This window comes from Accipiter gentilis, chromosome 19 (assembly GCF_929443795.1).
Source record: "Accipiter gentilis chromosome 19, bAccGen1.1, whole genome shotgun sequence".
In the NCBI taxonomy this organism is placed as follows: domain Eukaryota; kingdom Metazoa; phylum Chordata; class Aves; order Accipitriformes; family Accipitridae; genus Astur; species Astur gentilis.
In genome coordinates, this window is record NC_064898.1 from 2,112,239 (window position 1) to 2,135,173 (window position 22,935).

Consider the following 22,935-nt stretch of genomic DNA (forward strand, 5'->3'; position numbering starts at 1 on the left):
TGTCCACTCAACTTCAAAGAATCTTTGATTGTTTCTGTTAGAATAATCTTTAGTAATATCCACCTTTTATTTAAACTACCTAGTGTACTGAATATAAAGATATTAAATATAAAACCCTCTTTGTCCCTACACAAAACAAAATATCATGAATGAAAATGCACATTTATCAATTTATTTACTGTATACGTTACCTTCACATCTGAGGTATCTCTTTGGCTGTTCCTCCAAGACCTGGCTACTGAAGAGAAAGTTCGATCTGGGTGGTCAAACTTGCCATCATTTGCATTTAGAAAGAACGTTGTAAAGGGCTCCTGTAGTCAATGAAATGAAGATGGATTAAGAAAACAGCAGAAGGAATCATGCAGCAGGTTTCTAAGAAAATTCGAATTACTTTTGCAGATCAAAATACTTCATAAAGGCAGAATTAAAGAAAAATATGGCACCTCATAGTTATATCTATGCACACTTAGTTTACTGAATATCTTAGTACATTTATTGGCACTAACACATTTTGCACGCGCACAGATCTTGAGTTCTGGCAGGAAAGGTTATTTTAAACATTCACTCTTCCGTAAGACTAATCACCCGTCAGTGGCAGACCTATGTAGCTTAGTTCCCGTTCACGATGGCTGCCTACTCCACTGCAACCATCATAAACACCCTCTGTGTTATTTATATTACCATGCTTTGTTTACCCCTTGTAAGATGGTATGCCAAAATAAAATCTTGAAAAATCCCCCACCTGCATTTTTCTTTTGCTTTCATTTAGTTCAAAAGACCTCAGTAGGTTCCACTTTGCCTCACGGTGGGCAGAATGGCTCTATGGTCATTACGAGGCAGACTATCGTTACAGGATATCTAGCTTTATCATCACTTCGGGGCAGAGGTACGGAGACAAAATATTTAGAGTTTTTACTTTCGCTACTCCTATCTGAAACCACGCTCCCAATACGTACTAAATGGAAACAGCTAACTTTTGGGTAGGTAGAGTTCAAGTCTTAAGACAGTCTGGAGAACCCATTTTTATTCACTGCATTCCACTGCAGGGAAGGGGTTAACAGGGGACCAAATCCTTAATTTGACAGCAGAACCTGAATACCGAGATCACTGCCAGCTCCCTGGTTTTCTAGCACCACTCCGTTAGCTCTCTGATTGAACTAATATTTGGCAATATGTCCACATGGATGGAAACTACTTGTTCTTCTGCCAAAGTCTGATGGGGAATTCTTGAAAAAGTGTCTCTTTTGTTAACTTCACACCCGAAGTTATTTCCTCGCATGATCATTTGGAAATTTTTTTAATCAAAGCAGTTCATAATCACCAGGTCATAATTCTTATTACATTATTACCCATCTATTATTTGAGTTTATTCTATATATATCTTCTGTTTCCTTTTCTCAAACTATTGACCAAAGCAGGGAACTCCTCCATTAATAAAGAAAGTTTGAGGGAATTATGTCATATTATACACATAGTGTTTGAATTACCCAAGATTAAAGAGGATTGAAGTAATTCATTTTCCATAGCATTTACGAGCAGTTAAAATATACATAAGGAAAGCCTGGATGCAAAGGCAGTGAAACAATCCAAAAAGAGAGGGAAAAGAAAAGAGAGAATACAGACTCCCAGAGACCATTGTTTCTCTAATCTTTACATGTCTTCCCAATTAATCTTTTCTATCGTACACAAAAGTCAACACAGGCTACTTTCTTTCAAAGAGGAGAAATACTCTAAATTTCTCTCTCTAAATGAGAAGGAATGGTATCTCTCTCTTACTGTCATCATATGATGCCAGTACCTTTGAAGTAGCTTAAGGGAATTGTTTATATAGGAACAAAGATTTTTATTTATTTATTTATTTATTTATTAGCCAGGGATAGTATTTTAACTTTCAGTGTCTGTTGGTGCAAATATGGAATCATTTTCATTACAATAATGTAAGACATTCTACTGCTAATTGAATGGGGGAGTGTCCATATTTTTTTTCTCTTAAAACATGGGGGATTTATTTTTAAAAGATACATTCAAAAGAATAGGTAACAATCTAAGAAATCAGTGCATTTACTCCCATCAGAGATTCCTAATATATGTTAAATAATTAATTAAAAATAATTAAATTAAATAAAAAAGCATTACAGTGTCATTTCTCGCTGGAGGACCCTAACTCCTATTGCACAATGACTTTGCTTGCACTCATGAAAACTGAAACAGTGTGTGGCAAGTGAGGAGGAGGTTTATAATTTGAACAGAATATTAAAATTTAACAGTAGCTCAACTTGGTGAGCAGCATAAAAGTATCACAATGAACTGAAATACTGAAAGAAAATAAATTAAGTTTTATGTGCCCAGATTTTACAGTGCTCCCTATAGTGAACTTCATGTGAAATATAAATGAAAAAGTGTACAGTTCAGACCCAGAGCTAGCAAACACAAAACAATATACACAGGAATTGGATTATATTAATTTATCCTAAAATTCTATTAATATTATAATTTTAACATTCATAAGTTCTTTTAACACTAGAATTATTTTGGGTTTAACTGAATTCCTCCCCACAAATCTCTTTGCAATAGCAATCTTTGCAAATTATACTATTTTTCTAGCTTACCCATACTGAAAAACTTTATACGTTGTTGATCTCAGCACAAATAATTCTGTCTTCTACCTACCCCTAGCTATCACTTTTTTTCTTTATAAGATACGTGTAATTTGTTGTGAATATCATTGCGGAGTAGACTGTGGGTCACTGATAAGGTTCTGAAATCAGCAGCAGTTGATGGATTTAAAAAAAGCAGAAACCAGTAAAATGATGTAATTACGGTAAATTATGTAAAAATATTAATCCAAAATTCCATGACAACATTATTTTAAGCATCTGAGACAAATATACAAAAGCAATAAAATTCATAATCAAGGATTAAACTTTTAATAGCTGAGCACTACAGGGTGCCCTATTATGCTATCCTGCTATGACCTGTTGTGCCTATCTTTTTGGATTTTTAATCCTTTGCAGAAATTCAGAGCTTTCGCTTGCTTTATCTCAGACCTCTCACATAATTTTAAGGTAATTTTTATTCTCTGGAAAGTCAAGTGCTCATATTATATAAATACAATTCATATCTGTATTCAATATACTCATTTAAATACTGTTATTCTATGATACCGATTACTGTCATTTCATGTAAAGGTTTTGTTGCTGTGAAAGCTATAAAGCTGCATAATGTTTTCATTATAAACCCATCTTACTCATTCCTAATATTCTGAATAAAATTCACGCCTTGTTCACTGCCAACAAGAAGAGAAATTTGTGGGGTACTTGATTATGAGGAATACAAGCTTGAGCTGTGGGAACAAGGAATTTTCCCATTCAACAGCGCTTCTCTCCCTCCATCCCCTTTTAATAGTGCCTAGTCCCATTTGGATCATTTATGGTGGGAGTAGGGGAGGGAAGAGGAAGGGATGTTTCATTCTAAGACATGTTATGCCGAACAAAAATGCCTTTTTGGCCACTTGTAAGAGGAGAAAAGGAGAGTATTGGGGGTTTTGTCAGTGATGTACACCTGTTGTCTGATCTATCTGTGACTGTCCCGCTCAGACCTACCGAAAAGGAGACTGAGATTCACTTCTGTTTACAAGAGGATTTCAAGTCTTCCCCACCTTTGATTCTCACTAAAAACTGGTTTCAGTTCAATCAGACATGACTCACAATAACTCCAGAACTTCTTCTACGTTGTACAAGTACTTAGTCATTGTAACAGAAACTGGAAACCAATTATTCCTCTACAAACTTCTTGACTACCATGTCGGAAAATCATACTCTCTAGTACTGGTCTCTGTCTCAATGAAGGCGTAACCGATTCACACAAACACAACTTCTTCAACAGCAACTACTGAGAGCATCCAGTTGCACCACAAATCTAGACTTTTTCACACCAAAATCTGAAAACAATGCTGGTATTTACATTCTACATGATTGGAGCCAGAAGTCATTCTTCTGTCTAGTTTTCAGGTTGACATTCAAGTCACTAGAGTATATGGCATTCTGATGGAGCATTCTTGGTTTAAACTATTCTGCCTTCTGCAACTTAAACGGTCACTGGTCCAGACAGAAAGCAGGTGAAAAAAATTACTCTTGAACCAGGTAGTAAGGTCACCTAGTCATAAACTACAAATATTTAATTTCTTGTATACAAAATGGAACCATATCAACAGAACAATGCAACCCTTTCCAGAATATCTGTTATTCTGTTTGCTGGAGCAAACTAGTGGGTGATGTTGTCTCCTATGGAATAAGTAGAATTTCTTGGGTTTAGATCGAAGGATGTGTGATGTGCAAAAATGTCTAACCGTGGTTTGATTTCAGTAACACCTCAAAGGAGGGAAAGACAATATTATATAAATCATGGTGTTCTCTGTTAGTTTTTATCATCATTATTAACCTGACTGAACAATACCGTAGACTTTTACGTTCATTATCTGTCTCTGTAAAGTAGTTATTGAATTTTTAATCTACGCCTCAACTTAGAAAGCAAGCTGATCACTTTCAAGAAACAGTTGATTTTGGATATAAACCTAAGGTTTCTGGAGATCATGCAGGATTCATTTATAATCATAGCATTAAATATTTCTAGGCTGTGGCTCAGTTCATTTCTTATGAAACTAGTTAGAGGATTGTTTCTTGTTGTTTCAGAATTCTAGCATGATGTAGTAGTCTGAAATGCACAATGGATTAGTTTAAATAAACATGTACAGGTAAATTAAGAATTATAATTTCAATTCACATATGAGTGTGTGCATGCACACATGTATGTGTGTGTGCGTGGCAGGGGGAGGCTGTGCAGAAAGAGGGTGCATGCATTATTTTGCGTTGGCAGAGTTTCAGGGGTATAACCCTCAAAAGTGACCATAACGGATTGTTTGGGGTTTGTGTGGTGGGGTGTTTTTTGGTAGCAGGAGAGGGGGCTGCAGGGCCGGCTCCTGTGAGAAGCTTCTAGAAGCTTCCCCGGCTCCAAGCTGGACCCACCGCTGGCCCAGGACAAGCCCATCAGTGATGGTGGTAACACCTGTGGGAGAGCAGATTTCAGAAGGGGAACCTCCAGTGAGTAGGGGGATTGGAATGTGAGAGGAACCCCTCTGTGGATACCGAGGTCAGGGAAGAAGAAGGAGGAGGAAGAGGAGGAGCGGGGGAGGAGGGGATGCCCCCGCAGCCCGCGGTGAGGCGGCAGGCTGTGTCCCCCCCAGCCCACGGAGGGGAGCCGGGGAGCAGATGCCCACCTGCAGCCCGGGGAGAGAGGAGCCCACGCCGGAGCAGGGGGATGGATGCCCCCCAAGATGGCCGCCGCTCCGTGGCAAAGCCCATGCTGGAGCAGGCTGTGCCTGAAGGACTGCAGCCTGTAGGAAGGACTCACATTGGAGAAGTTCATGGAGGACTGTCTCCTGTGGGAGGGACCCCACGGCGGAGCAGGGGCCGAGCGTGGAGACAGAGACAAGGGGTGAGGAACCGACCCCAGCCCCCGTCCCCATCCCCCTGCGCCGCCGGGGGGAAGAGGGAGAGAAACTGGGAGTGGAGTCGAGATGGGAAGGAGGGAGGGGTGGGGGGAAGGTGTTCTAAGGTTTGGTTTTACTTCCCATTATCCTTGTTTTGATTTGATTGGTAGTCAATGAAATTGATGTTGTTTCTTCCCCGAGTTGAGCCTGTCTTTTGCCGGTGACCATACGTGGTGAGCGATCCCTCCCTGTCCTTGTCTCGACCCATGAGCGTTTCGCTCATCCCACCGTGGCCGGGGGGGAGGGAGCGAGCGAGCGGCTGCGTGGTGCTTTGTTCCCGGCTGGGCTTAAATCACGACACCAATCCGATATATGGCCTGGTGAGGCTGAACCATTGCGTACCCTGAAACTGCCTTCATTTTTCTCCTAGTGTTCTCACAGAAGAGGATGGAGCACACCTAGACTTGTACAACCAGCTCACAGAAAGTACAAACAGAAGCTCTGCAGATGCACTAGTAGCTCATAGCTTCAGTTAAGGATTACACCCTATTCTATTAAGTACAATGAAAGGCAGAAAAAGGAACAAAAATTAATAATAAAATTATTATATTTGCTGTAACAATCAGTAGATTCAACTTATTATATGCTAAGCTACTGTCATATTTTTGAAAACATAATGAAATAGGTCACTTTTAAAGACAGGTTTTTGCTGGACACTCTTCATACACAAAAGGACTCAAGAGAAAACTACTACCAGTGAAAAACTTATTAATGACAAAATGAAGGTAGAGATCGATGATATCAAAATCAATTAAACAGGACAGAACTGAGGCTAAGGAATAAAGTGCCTTTTATAAAAGTAGCCTGATACGTCAGATAAGGGAAAGCAACAGAGGGAAATATAAAGCAGTAGGGAGCAGATTATCACAGAATTGACTCAGAAATATGATATTACAAGCAATGTTTTGAAGAGAACTGACAGGAACCAGATTGCATCTGTCAAAGCCAAAAAGCAACATTCAAAAAAAATTTTAAGGTTTTGTGGCAATTACACAACTCTCTATATACATACATCAGAGTGGCTGAAACTTCGTTTCCTGCTGCAACTATTGTGTCATCCAGTACAAAGGTCTAGGCGTGTAGTTTCTCCGCCTGGGTCCCCATTACTCTATACTGTTTCGTTCTGCTTCTGTCTAGACTACCTCATTCCCGGTATACTTTTTGTTATAGCTTCTTGTTTGTTTGTTTGCTTCTTTGTTTTTTCTCCATTTCTCTCTTTTTTCCTTTCCCTTTTATTCTTTGGTCTATGCAGTCTTCTCCCATGATTTTACTTTCCACTCCTCTCTTTCAGTTTGTTGTCACTTTCTACCAAAGGCTCTACTGTAACACAGCGCTTCCCATGAATCTTCTCCAACCCCTTAAAATAGCAAAAGCATTTTTCTGTCTGAATCTCTGCATCTCTTATTGTCACCTTCTTCTTCCTGGACTAGACTGTAATTTACCTTTTATAAAAGGTTCTTACACAGCCTTCTTCACAAACTCATACCAAAACAATAGCTCAAAAAATTCACGAGCAAGAAATCCTACTTTAACTTCCAGAAATCTGACTTAGGCTTATCTATCAACTTCACCGGCATAATCTTCTCCCTTAGGATTTTTCATCCTTTATTTTGTAGCCAAAAATCTCTCTCTAAGGATCACTATGAGTTTATAATCCCCATAGCTATAATCTTTTCCTGTCTCTATACACACTTATTTTCAAATCTTTATTTAGGGTTTCCATATGCAGCCTTATCCAATCTCATCACGTTATTTCCTTTTCTCCCTTTTCTGAGCTTTAAACTTTTGCCATGTCTGTCTCCCTCTCACTTCTGTTGTCTCCTCCCACTAGTGATTGCTTTTCTTTGCTGGTCACTCCTATTTAAATAATCTTTAAAATACCTATCTAGGTGTGTCCCTGAATTTAAATTCTCCCTTTGTTTTCATGTTCTTGCCATCAGCAATCTCTTCCCTGGAAAGCACTGCTTTTCCTTTTCTTTTCTGCTTTCTACTCTCACATATATCGTTTGCTCTAACAAATGTAATTTGTAATTTCTATATTGCAAGGCCATCAAGGCAGAGACGTTGTTCTCTTGCTTTTTAGGGCAGAAGAGAAAGAGAGCAAGAACACCTACAGTATTACATAAACAACAGTAGTAAAAATGACACAGCATTAGCCTAATGCAGGAAATGAAAACTCCTTGGTGTGTTGTACATTCAGCCTGTAAGCAGACTTTCAGACCTAAGAATTTGCCAACTAGCAAGAGGGGATCTTTTGTTGAATAGCAGCCAAAATTAATAGATAAACACGCAAATAAAACCACTGTTTTTAATATACTTTAAGGCAACAAAGAAGCACATGTGAACCATAAAACGTATTCACAGTACATGAATAATTTAGCAACATTTAAAAGGAATACAGTGACCACCTCACATAGGAGTGTAATCAACGTTTAGGTTCCCACGGGTTAAGAAGTATATCCTAAACTCACAGACAAATGAATTCTTCCCTTCTGACCAGAAAAAACAGGACATGTCTAACGGAAGCTGAAATGAGTGAAAACTCAGATGTCAAGCTTTCTGTGGCTCTGTTTTGCTTGGTTGTGTGCGAAACATGCTTAGAGTACGCCTTACGTGACAGATTTTTATTGGCAGGGTGTAGTTTAAGTTAAGTAATTATATAGTGACTCAATTTTTCATTAATTCAGGTTTGTCTGTGAAACCTTAAGTCTCTCACCAGCGCTCCTTGTTCTGCAATTCATTGTGTTAACACGTAAACTGAATTCAGTTTCATTCTATCTTTGAAGTTTGGCCCCCTTCCTTAGATCTGATTTTGAGGATAGGATTTAAGCATCAGGTTTCCAGAACTGAAATAGCAGTTTGAAGTTAGAATCTACATTTTTACATTTCTGAAAACTGTGTGATTAATTCATTGAAAAGCACAGTTCATTTGCATGAAATATTACTCCATACAGCTTTAACATAAAACTGGTTCTATAGTTCTCCTCTCAATGTGACACACTTTAATGTGCTTTTTACGAAAGGTTTTTCTTTAAATGTTGTATATATCTATCCCTAGCTGAAAATAATAAATGGATATATAAATAGTATCAGCTTTCTGTATTGTCTAGAGACTTTTTTTTTCAGATGGATTTAGTTTTAGAAGGCTTTTCTTCATCGTACGTGTCCTTATACCACCACAGTTTTGCATCCAAATATATTTCAGATTGTTTGGGTAGGAAGGACACCCCAATCACTACAAATGAGCATACGCAGTATACCTACAGAATTTCTGAGGTTTTAAGGTAAGGAAGAACAATGAGATTTTGACAGGAAGGTACTTTCATTAAAAAAAGTCAAAATAGTGGTAAGTGACAGAAGAGGTGCTGTAGATAAAGATATTAATGAGAACGAGGATCCAGAAATACTTACAATACGAACAAGCCAAGCCAACGTAGAAGTAGATGTAGAGTAGTGGGTGTTGTAATGATAAGGTGGAGTCTGATCATCTTCCCATGTCTCATACCGTTCTGCATAGAAGACTGCTCTCTTTGGGTTCAAAGCACCAATGGGCTGCAAAGGGATAAGAGGTCAAATATATTATCAGCTGAAGGGCAGCATGTCTGATATGCCATAGGTTAATTCTGTGTTAAGATTCACTATATAGGAGACTCTGCAGCCAAACTCATTCCATACTGCAGTAATCCCTTCAGATCGCTGTCCTCTTCCAATTTCTTTTCAAAGGCTTTGTGTACGAGAAGTCTTATGACATTCCTTACTTTAATTGACAAATACAAGTGATCCACATCTGCAAACTTTCAAGACCTTCTTGAAGTATGAGTTGTTTCCCAATTAATGCAGTAACATTGTTCTGGAAATAGACTTCTAAAACTGCATTTAAAATGCATTGAGGCCAAACTAATATTTCTGTTGCTGTCATTCACCATAATCACACAGCTAATGAAAACTGACTTTTGCTCACACAGGATACTTTGTAATGCACAGTTCATGATGAAAAGATTTCACGCGGAACTGCTGATGGTGTCTGGTGATCCTAAGCAGAAATACTTAAAAACCATGCATAGTCCTGCAGGACTGGATGTACTTTCTGACTGAACAAAGCCACGTTTTACCCCGCAACGCAAACAAGCTTTGTACTTACAAACAATAAAATTTGGAAATTATTCACAAATTCAAAGTCCATTCTGAGCATACTTAACTGACAATCTATACAAATCAGGTAAAAACCAAAAGAAATGTAAGACAGGAGTAGGAACTGTTGGTTTTGACATGTCTACTTAGGGGATACATGCTTTTCTATGTTTTTTTAACCCACTTTATCTCAGAATTTTTTTGCAAAATGTATGTTATTGTGTGATACAAAAGTCACAGAGATAAAGAAATACAACAGAAAGTAACTAAAATGTTGAAATAAATATGTAAGTGGTCTTAAATCTGTTTTTCCAGATGAGATAGTAGTAGTATATTTACTACCTATCTGCAAAGAATCTTCACATTTTAGCTTTTGTGGTAAAATTAACCAAACACCCAGAGTTTAATACTTCAGGGAGAGCACACTTCCACACCAAATAGCTGTATAAACTTATTATAATTTTAAATGATTAATTGATTTGTATTAATCAAAAATTAAGAGTCAGAACTGATATTATTATGGGAATTAAAACTTGAAAACAAACATATACTCAAGGACTTTGACCCTTTTCAAAATGCTAACAGGTATTCTCACATTTCAGTCCACCAGTTTTCTACTGAGTTAAAACTGAAAGTCATTTGGAATGGAAACACCAGTACAAGGTCAAATCAGTGTGTTTCACTACACTACATATGTAACTGAACAATTTTAAAGCTACAAGTATTTTATTCTTTCAGCACTGCTATGTTTTTTGAGATGGCTGTTAAAAAGGCTGACATAGAACATGATGTTTTCCAATTTTAAATATTAGAGCTTGTTTTTAAATAGCAGTGTTTGATGAACACCTACATTTAAAAACATTCTGATTTCAGTATTTTTCACGAGACACTCTGGATGCTTAGTAGTTTGCTGTGTCATGAAGATGTTACTAGATTTCTCATACGTGTAAAATGTATGAGTAATCCCTAAGGATCAGCGTTATCTGGTGCAGACTGCACTGCAAGACCTCACAAAACATTCTTGAAAAAGAAGTACGAGCCATTCCCTAATGCTTTCCAGGCTTGTTTCCCAACTACTGGAAAAAGAAAAAAAATAAATATTTGCATTCTTGTTATACTCTGTTGTGTTACACATCCTGCCACTGTTAGGAAACATGCTGGTATTATTGCAGCCTATAAGGTGCCAATACATAAAAATGATTGTTCAACCACTTCCTTGAAAGAGTAACTTATTAAAAGAAATTCTTTTCCTATTGGACTGACAAACTGTGCAGCTATATGTGCACTTTGCTAAATTTTATCAGGGCCCTGGGTTGCTTTGGGACCGCGTGGGACCTGCTGACACCACCCTCGCTAAGGAACTGTGCATCCACTTCTCTGGCAGAACAAATTCCCGTCCCCAACTGCACATTGCAAAAGCTAAAGCAGTAATTCACACCCGAGTCTGTTAACAGGAAACGTTCACCCCCTCGGAGAAGGAAACACAAAATGGCAGACAAATCGGTGAGATGGTATTTTGTAATGGAAAAACACCCTGGGAATCTCTCTTCCCTCCACTGTGAAGGGGCATCTTACCCTACACTGCGGTGAGTTCTGAGGCTACGGAAGACAGAGGCATCATCTGTCACAATATTATGGTACGTATATGTTTGAAGGCACAGTAGAGAAGGGATATGGTGATTAAGGCAAGATTGAAAATCAAAACTCCAGGCCTTTCAAATATATATTTGAAGCTGATCAGATGTCTTTCATCAAATAAGCTATGTGTTTTCATTCTTCACTGTAATTGATTACAGTAACAAGAACTGTGAAGCATAGCTGATGCTTAAAAGTAATTACAAGGTATTTCATTTTACAGACTAGAAAAACGTTAATGATGCTTTAACCCATAGCTTTAAATAACTAAAAAAAAAAATAATTTTATATATATATAGTTGCATTTAATGAAAAAGGTACTTTCCCTCAATAACTTAAAAATAATTTTCTAAAGTCGCATAAAACACTAATGCAAACACACCATCATGTTTTTTAGGTTCTTCAGGGAGAAGTGTTATTTCAATTTAAAAGATAAAAGATAAAAGCTTGTAAGATGGTGCATTCCCATTTTCATGTAAAAATGCCTGCACAAGTAGCAAAAATAATCTACTTTCAGAAGACACATGTTCAATTTATTAAATGATAAACCTAAAAAGCTGTATTCTGAAGATTACCTTCATCCTCATCAATATTCTTTTCAGAGTCAGAAGCCACTTTTCTTTCAACTACTTTAGGATTCATTCGAAGAAAAATGCTGAAATGCACAAAATATCTGCTGAATAAAATGGACTCCTTAAGTGAAATACCATGAGAGTCACCTCTCTTCTTGCACAGTATGGAAATTTTCATGCGAAAATCTCTGGGAAGAATCTTTTCTGGGAATTACCCTCCCTTGCCCCAGAGAGAAGGAAAGAAAGAGCGAAAGGAGAGAGGGAGGTAGAGCTTGTCTTCAGCTAGAAAGTCTCACCTCGACTCCTCGGGACAGACCCTGTATTGGATGAACCAGCGATCTGGATGGCAGCCTGGGATTCGGGAGATGCAGGTTCATTTCTGCCACTCCACAAAGATTTCTCGTGTTCCCAGGTAAGCTGCGTAGGTGTGACTATACCTTCCACGGTACGACTCCCTCGCGATACCAAGGTGCGCTAGAAATCCCTGCGCTGGCTCGAGAGGGGCTGGCGTGCAAACAGAGCACTGTTTATGAGGAGAGGACAACGGGAATCAGTTCCCTCCGGCCTGTGGCGAAGAAATACAAGGAACATCTGATCCCCCTTTCCTCCTTTTCTGTGCAGTGCTGGAAACCCTTATGCGAACCGCTTCTCTGCACAGCAACGGAAAGGACTTAAATCTCCCCTGCTGTAGGAAACCGTACACGCTGAAAATGCTAATGGAAAGTGGTCAGATCTCTCATTTTTTTGTTGTGTAATGCAAAAACTTGTTTGTTAACCACAAATCGATCAGCTTGTGTGTACCAAATGACTAGGCATATTCTGCAAGTGAAAACTTCCGTAAATAAAACAGCATGGAGTAAATTCAGAGGGGTTTGCCCTGGCTTCCTTAGTGCTTTTTTAATGTCCATGTGGCAAAATGCTGTTACCCAAAGAAATGATAACAGCTCATCCTTCAGTAAAGGCATGCATTTTCTGTAAAGACTTTAAATCTCAGTTGTACAAACCAGCAACAAACTCAGTTTTACTCTGATGAGGCATGTGTCCTACTAGATGACAAGTTCCACAGTAATGGTAGTCTCTCACATTTCTTGTGAAATGTGTAGGGTATGTGGAGTTTTGGTCTCTTTTCCATAGCATTACAGTGCCGTTCTCAGTCCAGAAAGTCACCTACTACGGTTTTAATCTAATCCCATGGCTATAAAATGGATATAAATTTTATTTATGGATCAATGCCTGTATGTTCACATAATGGAAGAAAATAATTTTAATTCCATTTCAGTGAGAGTCTACTGCTGTGTAAACGAGTTAAAACGACTCGTACAAACAATACAAAAGCAAAGCTCAATCCACGTACTATATCTCAGTCCAGTACCTTAACCGTAAGACTAGTACAGAAACTGAATTTGAGTCAAACGAATTGTTCTGAACATTAAATAAAAAGTTCTCTCTATTATGTTCTATAAATGGCTTTTGCCAAACACACCATTTGTCTTTTTATTGAAAAAAGCCCTCTGTAAGGACTCATATCAAATAGTATTAACTTTTCATAAAATGGTTTTATAAGATATTCTTTACTCCAACCAAGCAAAACAACTCACTGTATGACAATGCCTATTCAGCCACTTCACTTCTGATGTACTAAAAGCTGCTGTTTGAGTTTATTTTATGCTTCTTTTTCCATTTAAAAATAAAGTAAGTGTTTACTTTAACATTAAAAACACACTGTTATTCATGTAATTCTTTTTTATCTGGCTAATCTCTTTAGACATCTGGCCTTTGAACCAGTGTATTGTCAATACATCTAGTGTTTATATCCACTGGACATGTTATGTTAGCTCATGTAATATTTACTGTTTTGCCAGCTATCTTCATAGAACTACATTCTCTCATGAGAGCAGAACTGAATGTAGCATCCTATTTATCCAGCCACTGAAATATTCTGCTTATCTTGACTCTAATTCATGCAGCAGCTACCTTATCTGTTTATCTCTTTTTTTTTTTTTTTTTTGTAATGTACTGCACAAAATTGTAGCTGGGTACAAAAGAAATCTTGAGTGTGGCTTTATTTGGCTCTGGCTGAATACAGACTGAGCTTTTCCTGACTGCTTCCTTTATTATTAAAAAAAAAAAACCAACCACCAAACAACAACTTTTAAGTAGGACATCTTAGGATAGTACTTTAAAGTTTAAAATAAATTCTAATTTTATCCAAATTTGTAAACAGGTTTTCTTCAGCATATCAGTATCAACATTATCAAATATAAGAGTTCTGGCAGATTCAAAGTACCAGAGTTTCACTCGGCAAATGAACTTTTTATTTAAGAAAAGAAAATGTTTAATTGTGTGGCTTAAACCAAATGAGAATCAAACTCATTTTTCTTCTGATGGTAGAGTTCTGTGGGGTAAAGAGAGAAGCTCAAGTTACAGAAACTGATTTCATTTTTCCAGTGAGAGTGGCTCTTGATAAGCCCATAAACTCCATTCCACAGCATACACATTTTTGGAAGTATTAAGTGTGGTTTGCCTTGAAATACTCACACTTCGATGCGTTCATTTGCATTATTACATTTAGAAGCCTTGGGGCTTTATCACTTCCTTTTCTTGAAATGGCACAGTAATAAGGAAAAGTGGTTATGCTTATCACCACCCGTCAGTCAAACACCTTCTATATTAACAAAATATAATTTTTTCCACTCAATGAATGGGCGTGTGATGTTTCATACACATGCCAATATTAGTATTACTTTGCCTGGTGAAGAAATCATTTTATTTAACAGGATGTATGACTGGAAGTAAATGAGGAGAAATTCCCATTTACACTTTAATGAGCAGGGACAATGCAGCATGTCAAACCCATGCATTCACTATAATTTAGGAGTAAAAGTCATACAATTTTGCACAAACAAACCGTATCACATTTTAAGTGTGTTGAAACCCCCAAAACCTCAGTGTACAGTAAGGGCTGCATACGCTTCCTGTACTAATGTTTAATACCATAGGTATTCTTCCAAAGGAAATCTCAATAAAGAAGAAAATAAGCAGATCACCTGGTGGCTTGATAGTGAAAAGATAATCTATGTATCTATGACAGCCTCTTTCATTAGCTTTTCATCCTGTCAAACAATAAATATAACCTTTAACCTTGTATATGTAATGAATAAAACTTGAGCCTACACTGTCTAATCAAATGAGAGGTCCAATATATCCTACTGCTACGGCACCTTCCATGCCCATGGGCCCTGTTTTTAAATCTCAGATTGTATGTAAAAGGAACAAAAAAGCCTTGGCAGGGGAATTTCCAAACACTTCAAAGAAAAAGAGCAGAGGAATTTTCACACTAATATTCGAATATAATTGTTCTGAGAGAACAAGCAACATCTGGATGTAAAATTACCACAATAAGGAGCACTACATAAAACCAGAATAAAATGAAATGGAAAGAAAGGACAAGTTACATGTTCAAGATGGCTTTGCAGAAATGTAAATATTTAAGTTTGAGCTAAATGCAAAAGGCATATGTTTTACTCTGTCACTGACATCGTAGGCAAGCCAAATACATCTAATTTCATTTCCACAAAACATACGAATTGCATTTGTCATGTATGTTCACTTAGGAGTTGTGATACCACAAAGGTGGTGTATCATATTTTACACAGAAAGCCTAGGAAGCAAAGGTTAAAAATTTTCAAAAGAAGTACTGTCAATTATCATAACTGACACTGGAGCTTTGTATGACCTTTGTGTGATAATACACAAATTAATTATTTTTCAAAAAGTTAGATTTGGCATCTACATTTAACTGCCAAGACTATTTTAAACCAACAGAACAAAGCAAGATAGGAGGTTTCCCTTTTAATTTCATTGCTTTTGTGGGCTTTTACCACCTATGTAATAGTGTTAGAATTCTAAATCATTTCAAAAGATTTGTTTGAGGGCTATTAATTACTAAATGTTAAGGACAGAGGCTTTGTGAAACCTAAGAAGGGCAAACGTACAGGAAGACAGAAGGTCAGGAACTGACAAAGGAGATTTTATCCATCAACAGCTTAGCTGGAGGTTCTGATTTGCCATCAAATCTGCAGGAACGTTTCTGCATTGCAGGGTAAAATCTGACAGAAGGAAGTGGCTCCTCATGGAAAGGATACTGTGTGTGCCTGCCCCAGAGGTCTGGCTGAGGCTTGATAGCACACCCCGGCTCAATAATGCGAACAATAAATCACTGACTCCTGCTTTTAAGCACTAGGCTACTCAGGATTCACCTCCCTAACAAGGAAAGAAGGGGCTTACTTACAGATACAGGACAATATCGAAAATGAAAACAGAATTGCCAAGGAAATACCTCAGATACGTTCTGATTTTGAAGACTTTAACTGATAATGCACAAATTGAAACAGGATGCAAGTAATGCGTAACAGCCCGAGTGCACAGAGTAAGGCATTTCATGTTAACTAGCCACTGCCTTTTACAAAAAAAATCATTAGTCTATTTTTCCTTTTAAAACCATTGTGAAATGAAACCTATCAGACGTTATTACAATAAACACTGGAAAAATTTGACAATTACACCCCCTTTTATCCTGAGAGATCCCACAACACTTTACAGATTGCACATGTGTTTTCTCACACATCCATGGGATAAACACAGCCCAGATATTGCCAGAAAGGAAAGACCATTCTCCCTAACTAGTTCCGCGTAGGCTTTTTTTTAGTGGTCAAGACCCTAGCTTTTCCAGAGGAAACTACTGGTAGCTTATGAATAAGAGAATGCAGTCATCAAATTAGGTAAGAAAAGGTCCTCGGGCAAAATACTGCTGTGCACATTGCACGGATTCTTGAAGAAACATAAATAACCAGGGACTTGATTTTACATTTCCTTTCAAGGGAGAGCACTACTAGGAGTACAGTGATACTTACTAAGCTATACAAGCACTAATTCCATAATGAGCCTTTACTAACTCATGAGGAAAACCTATCTATTCAACTATGGCGTTACTTCCTCTAGCAATTACATACTTTAATAGGCTGCCACAAAAATTTAGAGTCAACCAAACCCAAATACCTAATGAAGGACTCATGAGACACTGTCTAATCTTGTTGCACTTCACCACACGCAGTGCTATTAATACTTGAAAGAAGTGAGTCTGAGAGATTTTGAAAAGTTTAAGCATCTTAATGAAAGGTTTATCACTATACACAATTCTAAACCAGAACTATTTTTATACATGCTAGGGAACAAGCCAGTGCAAGATGATCACTGGTCTTTCTTTAACTCATCTCTGTGGATTTTCTTTTATCATTCCTGGAACAGATTACAATGGTGTTACAGAATGGAAAAACACATTTGTGAAATGTACCTATAGTATTATGAAAGGTCAGAAGTTTTACATAACGTAAGTAGAGTCTCAACAAATTTGTTTACATTTGAGTCATACTGTAAATGTAGTTTAATTTCTGGTTCTATTTACTTATTTATTTATCTAAGGAAAAAAGGGAGAGGATACTTAGGTGGCTCTATCTGCTACTATACAATCAAGTCCCACTCAAATTATTTTGGAAGTCTCACAAAAGCAGGCTTCCAGGGATGGTTACGACTGCAAGCACACTCTTTCCAACAGGGATATAAGACTGTGAGATACCCAGGCTGGGATCTCTCCGTTGCTGCCCAAGGATGTGTGCTCGGACATTTTCTCCTCTCCAGCCTCATCCCTTAAGTCAGCGAGTGACAGCCTCCCGCGGTTTTGAGCCTCACTCAACTTGGACGAGCCACTTCTCCCTCCTGGCTGAGGAACTGTGGAGGATGCACGAAAGCTGTCACGCCCAGACAACAGAAACCTCGTGCTGGGGATGCTGCAAGGCTACCCACCTTCACTGGTGAGAAAGTACACACGCTTTCTGAGTTGATAGGAACCGGGAAAAGATACTTCCCACAACTCAGTTTCAAACCCTGGGTTTTGTATTTATTCCAGTTGGCCAAAATTAGAGCCCTTCCCTAGGCTTCTGATATGCTTGGCCAGGGCACACCTTCTCTCCAGTCTGTTGACACAACTGGAGTACCAGAGCTGGGTAGAGATGGCCGTCGTGCTATTGGAGAAACAAATACTAGGAACGGTATTATTATAAGGCATTAACTGCCGACGTCCGGTTGGAAGACGAAACCCACAAATAATGATAGGGACCAGATACTTCAGGGTCTAAAATAAAAAATACTTGTTTACCGAATAATTATTAAACCAAAAGGAGGTGCTGCTATTATATTACTCGTCTAGTCACTGCAAAATAAAGTGAAAAGTTAGTCCAAGCTTTTTTTTTCCAAAGGATCAGCTTTCATAAACTAAGGGAGATAATTAGTGAGATCAAGTGGTCTGACGCACTCATGATCTGTAAGCCAGAAGATACAGAGGAGTTGCAGGTCTGGAAACAGATCAGTCAGGGACACGGACGCAGCATAATGTTGAGATTCAGTATAAAATGATTCTAAGATAGAAAAGTCTACTTCAGACTTCTCCGACTTGAAGATAAAGACCTAACTTAACCAGACAATAAATATAAAACAAAATCTCTTCCTAAAAGGGCTGGCTGACTGTCTTTAACAGAATCAAAGCATACCTTCGAAAGATCTCTGAAGTTGCCTGGAAGGGTCAGGTCTAACTCTTCAGATTCATAGTTTGTTAAAACCCACGGAAATACAGGGTATTGGTTCAGATCATTGTACGTTCGTCCTATTAAGAAAGAAAATGTTTCAAGAATTAGGAAATAGTGTCCGCTTCTCCAGCTGAAAAACAATCTAGTGGTTACTTTTGTTGCATCACATGTTCCCAGTTCCCACCACTTGACAGAATCAGGTATAAATCTTCCAGACAAAAGTAGCCATTTAGAAGCACTTATCTTGAATCAGAAGTCAACACATAAATCTGCATAATACAAACAGCACAGTATCTTTCAAGATCAACTAAAATGCATCATATGCCAATAAACTTTTTTTATTTCTACGAAGCTATTTTCATTGTATGAATGTTAAAATCTAAAACCGCTAGACTATTATTTTTCCCAGCAACTCTATGCAGTATCATTAGCTGGCAAAGATTAAATGAGACTCCAAATAGCAAGGGGCTAAACTTGAGGTTTGCAAATCTAGGTCTGTCCTAGATAGACCGCATTAATCCATTATTCCCCACGGCTCTTCTTTACTGAAGAAGTGGTGACATTTCCCTGCAATAGTGGAATCAAAGTGGAGGAAGTCATGTTTGCTTTAACACTGTTTCGTAACCACTTGGAAAATTAAAAAACATTTTCTCCCCTCTAAAAGACAGAGCTGACTGCCCCAGGCCACTCTCTCCGAACATAATGAAAGTAACATTGCTACCACCCCAGCAGCTCAAATGTGCAAAAGCCATCTTTAGGTACAGTTTCAAAAGAACAATCTGCAGCCGAAGTGAATAGGAAATTATGAATTCATTACCAGGAAAAGTTTGTTTGGGAAAGGCTGCTATTTCTGTGTCAGCTGGTACTTGGTAGTGTCTAACATTTCAGTGATAAGACAAATGAAGTTGCTTAGTACAGAACCATCCACCATATTGATTTACTGAGAACCACACAATATGCAACATGAGTCTTAAAAAACAAAATCAGGTCATAAATATACGTGTGTGTGTATTTATATAATATAATTAGCAGACTGAAATAACCCAGGTTAACAATTCCCAGTCCTGCGGCAGATTTACAGCCCTGTCTCACTAACTGCTTCCTTCCAGATTCTGGACAGATTCCTGGGGTACAAAACCCAGCACAGGAAAACACAGGCTTCCTTGTTCTGAGTAGCATTTGCAATTCTCCACAAAAATCAGCTCTGCTTTAATGAAATGTGAAACTTTCACTGCTCTACAAACACCTTATATTTTCAATAGAAGTTGATGAACAAGAAGCACGTTTCTATTTTGTACATAGCTTCACTGAAAACAGGAAAAGTGCATATTGTTAACAACTGTGTGTCCTCATTTTTGCATTTTGAGCACATAGGTGTTCACAAGAATATAAAAAAATAATGGAGGTGCAAATACAGCTTTCCTAAAAAAGCAATACCAGCACTGTGAGCCACATACAAAGAAAGACGTATAGAAACAAAAACACTTCTTCATTGTCAGCAATGAACGAATGCAAACCACTCTTGGACAGAATGAGAATGTATCAAACAATTAAATCAAGAAATACACCAGAATGTATCGATGTGAGGAAGGAAAAGGAAAGGTACTCTCTGGCAGAGTATTAATTGTTGTAGGGTTTGGGGGGTGGGGGGGGGTGTGTCTCTATGTCTTGGAGTAAGACAACTCTGCCTCATTTTCCACATCCTTCAAATCAGAATATTCTTTTCTTCTTTGGCAAGGGGTTAATTACATACGGTTTGTAAAGTTTCTTCAGACTGTCAAATTTAAAGTTCTGTAAAACACAGTCTTTATAAAACTATGCCTTTATAAAATAAAAGCTTTTCTGACCATCAGAATCCTCAATTACGTTAACAGAAGAATGTGCAAAAGCTTCCGCAAAAGGAAGATATTTGTGCCTATGTAGACAGCGGACTAAAAGAAATTGGAGATTCAGGAAGAAAATGACTGAGATGACTGCAGTTTATTACAAAGCCGACGCGAAAATGATGATTCTTCAGAATCAAAAGTCTTATGGAATAGAGTTCTCAGTAATAAAGACCTTCAACTGAAAACACTTTCTAGAAACATTCGGAAAGGTGAGAACATCCTTTCACAAAATTTTGAAAGGAAATTTAGGGTTATCCAAAATTACTTTTTATTTAAAAATTGAGATTTTCCATATTGATATTTTATTTAATTTTTATATTCATTTCAGTCATTTCAATTTCAATATCTAGTCAACAAGATTTTGACTTTTTTTTCCTATTCGATATGGAAAATCATAAATATGTGAATAGCACGATCAAGAAGCAGTCCTGAGCCTAGCTGCTGTACACAAGTTCTCCTTTGCTCTGTGGTTTTCATAGGCTCCTTATAGTATGGACACAAGAACAAATCATGTGGAATTAGCTCCATATCAGGACACTGCAGTAACTCTTGTGTTCATTTTTTTACCCCACGATGAGAAATAATTTGAAGCAGCTTATCTCTCAGCTTAGGTAGGACAAGTTACAAACAATGGAGCCTTCCTGACTATGTATTGGATAAATATAACCATAACCTTGTGAAAAATAAACAAAATATTTAATTATCTCCTACTTCAATATTTATGAAACACGCTTTATTTATTAAGAGATTAACTACTACTAATAGCTATTTACTGTTTAGTAAAAAAAGTTAGTGATTTATTTTTCTCAATTCAACAATTTTCTTTTTAATATCAACAAATAAAAATTACTCGAGAAGACGAACCATAATTTAAATTGTGCAAGCAGACCAACCTACATGATGAGAAAAGACTACACATCTATGCTTATCTGAGTAGAGGACAGTGATCTAGGCCTATAATGGGATTACAAATCCCTAATTCTAAACATGCATAAATATTAGTGGTTCAACTTTATTAGGAATGCTTTCTTGATCAGTTCTGGCTTCACAATGATGATTTTCAGAGTAAAGCCAGCCATCTCATCAATTGTCTGGTGCTTCCAGAAAGAATTATTCCGTTCTTTCGTAAGGTAAATAAATATAAAACAGAAACCTGTACTGCTATTGGTAGTCCCTATACCTTTTCAGAAGCTTCAGATTTTCCCCCAAGTAGGCTTACAGAGATTAATATTAAAGGCTGAATATTAAATATCACAAGCCTGTGACACTAATCTACTTGAACAATAAAATTGAAGCATAGTAAATGAGATCTCAGAAATACTGGATATGCTTCTTCATTAAAAAAAACTTTTTAATTAAACCATCCAATTTAATGTTTTTATATGGCACTTTAGTTTTGAAGGTAAAGTGAGCTAGAGACAGCTGACAAAGAAATTATAACTGCAATTCCTTGGTGAAAATGTTAATGACAGCAAAATATTGTTTAATTAGATGATTGCAGCATCTGGATTAACACTCTTTAAGAGCGATGTTCCTGTGCTTGTCTGCTTCTTCACACTTTACAGACATTTTGTCATCTCTAGGTCATTAGGAAAGAATTTTTAATGATTTTTCTAGAAGCAAGTAGTTCGAGTTACATCTAATTAGATGACAATAATAAGCCCAACACATGCAGTAGCTAAATATATACATAATTAACCAGTGAGGGCTTGTACATCACAGAGTAAAAAAGTGGAAAATGCTAAACAGGCGAAAAAAAGGAGGGAGGGGGAAGAAGTTCATCTGAATTTATTACCTGACTGAAGATGTCATTTTTTTTCCACAAACCTTTAAAAATAATCCCTTTCCACTACAAGAAGTGACTTACAAAAATTATGGATATAATTATTCTCCACCTCTTTTAAAAGCTGTGGCAGGTAGGATTTAAAAGAATTAAAATTCCAATAAATACAAACGCAAACACACATTTAATATACTGTACTTTGAAAAGAAAAAAAAACCCCAAGCAGAAATCAGTTAAATACCGAGAAATAGATTTGAAAACTCGACTTCTAACTAAAACAGTGGGCACTGCAACCACATTACAAAACAACTTCTTGTCCCCACTCCTCTTGATTCCTTTTGCGGCAGTGGGATTACTTTCAAGTACTGTTTTCAATAATCTTCTAACTGAGAATAGTAAAAATCACTTTTTCACTATTTTACGGTTCCCTCTGTCACCCAGAGGGTTCAGTTGACATACGTGCCGATCACATGCAACACGGCCTCTTCGTCCGCGCCTGAAGGAAGGACGACAAGTACAACTATAGCGGCTTCAAAGGCAAAGGATCCCTGAGAAGGCAACGGGGAGGAGGAGGAGGGGGAAGGTGGCCAGGAAGGCTCATGTCTACACAACCAGGACAAAAACCAGGGGCACGGAGAGTACAACACTGAGACTGATTGATAAGTAGCAGAGTGCAATGTTTACCTTTGGGAGAAAAACCCAGAGCTGTAAACATGATGAAATATGCTCGAGTTGGAAA

The 22,935-nt window shown here is 37.6% G+C and overlaps 1 protein-coding gene across 8 annotated transcripts in view; it reads right to left on the bottom strand.

Moving 5' to 3' along the window:
* Positions 1–22,935, bottom strand: part of NBEA (neurobeachin) — a 509,146-nt gene that overhangs the window by 72,290 nt on the left and 413,921 nt on the right. For all 8 annotated transcript variants that reach the window (XM_049822909.1, XM_049822905.1, XM_049822906.1 and 5 more), the window contains 3 exons: positions 18,492–18,604; positions 8,960–9,100; positions 192–311 (listed from right to left, as the gene is read on the bottom strand). In XM_049822909.1, coding sequence (XP_049678866.1) covers positions 192–311; positions 8,960–9,100; positions 18,492–18,604 — 374 coding nt within the window. The remainder of the gene's footprint in view (positions 1–191; positions 312–8,959; positions 9,101–18,491; positions 18,605–22,935) is intronic.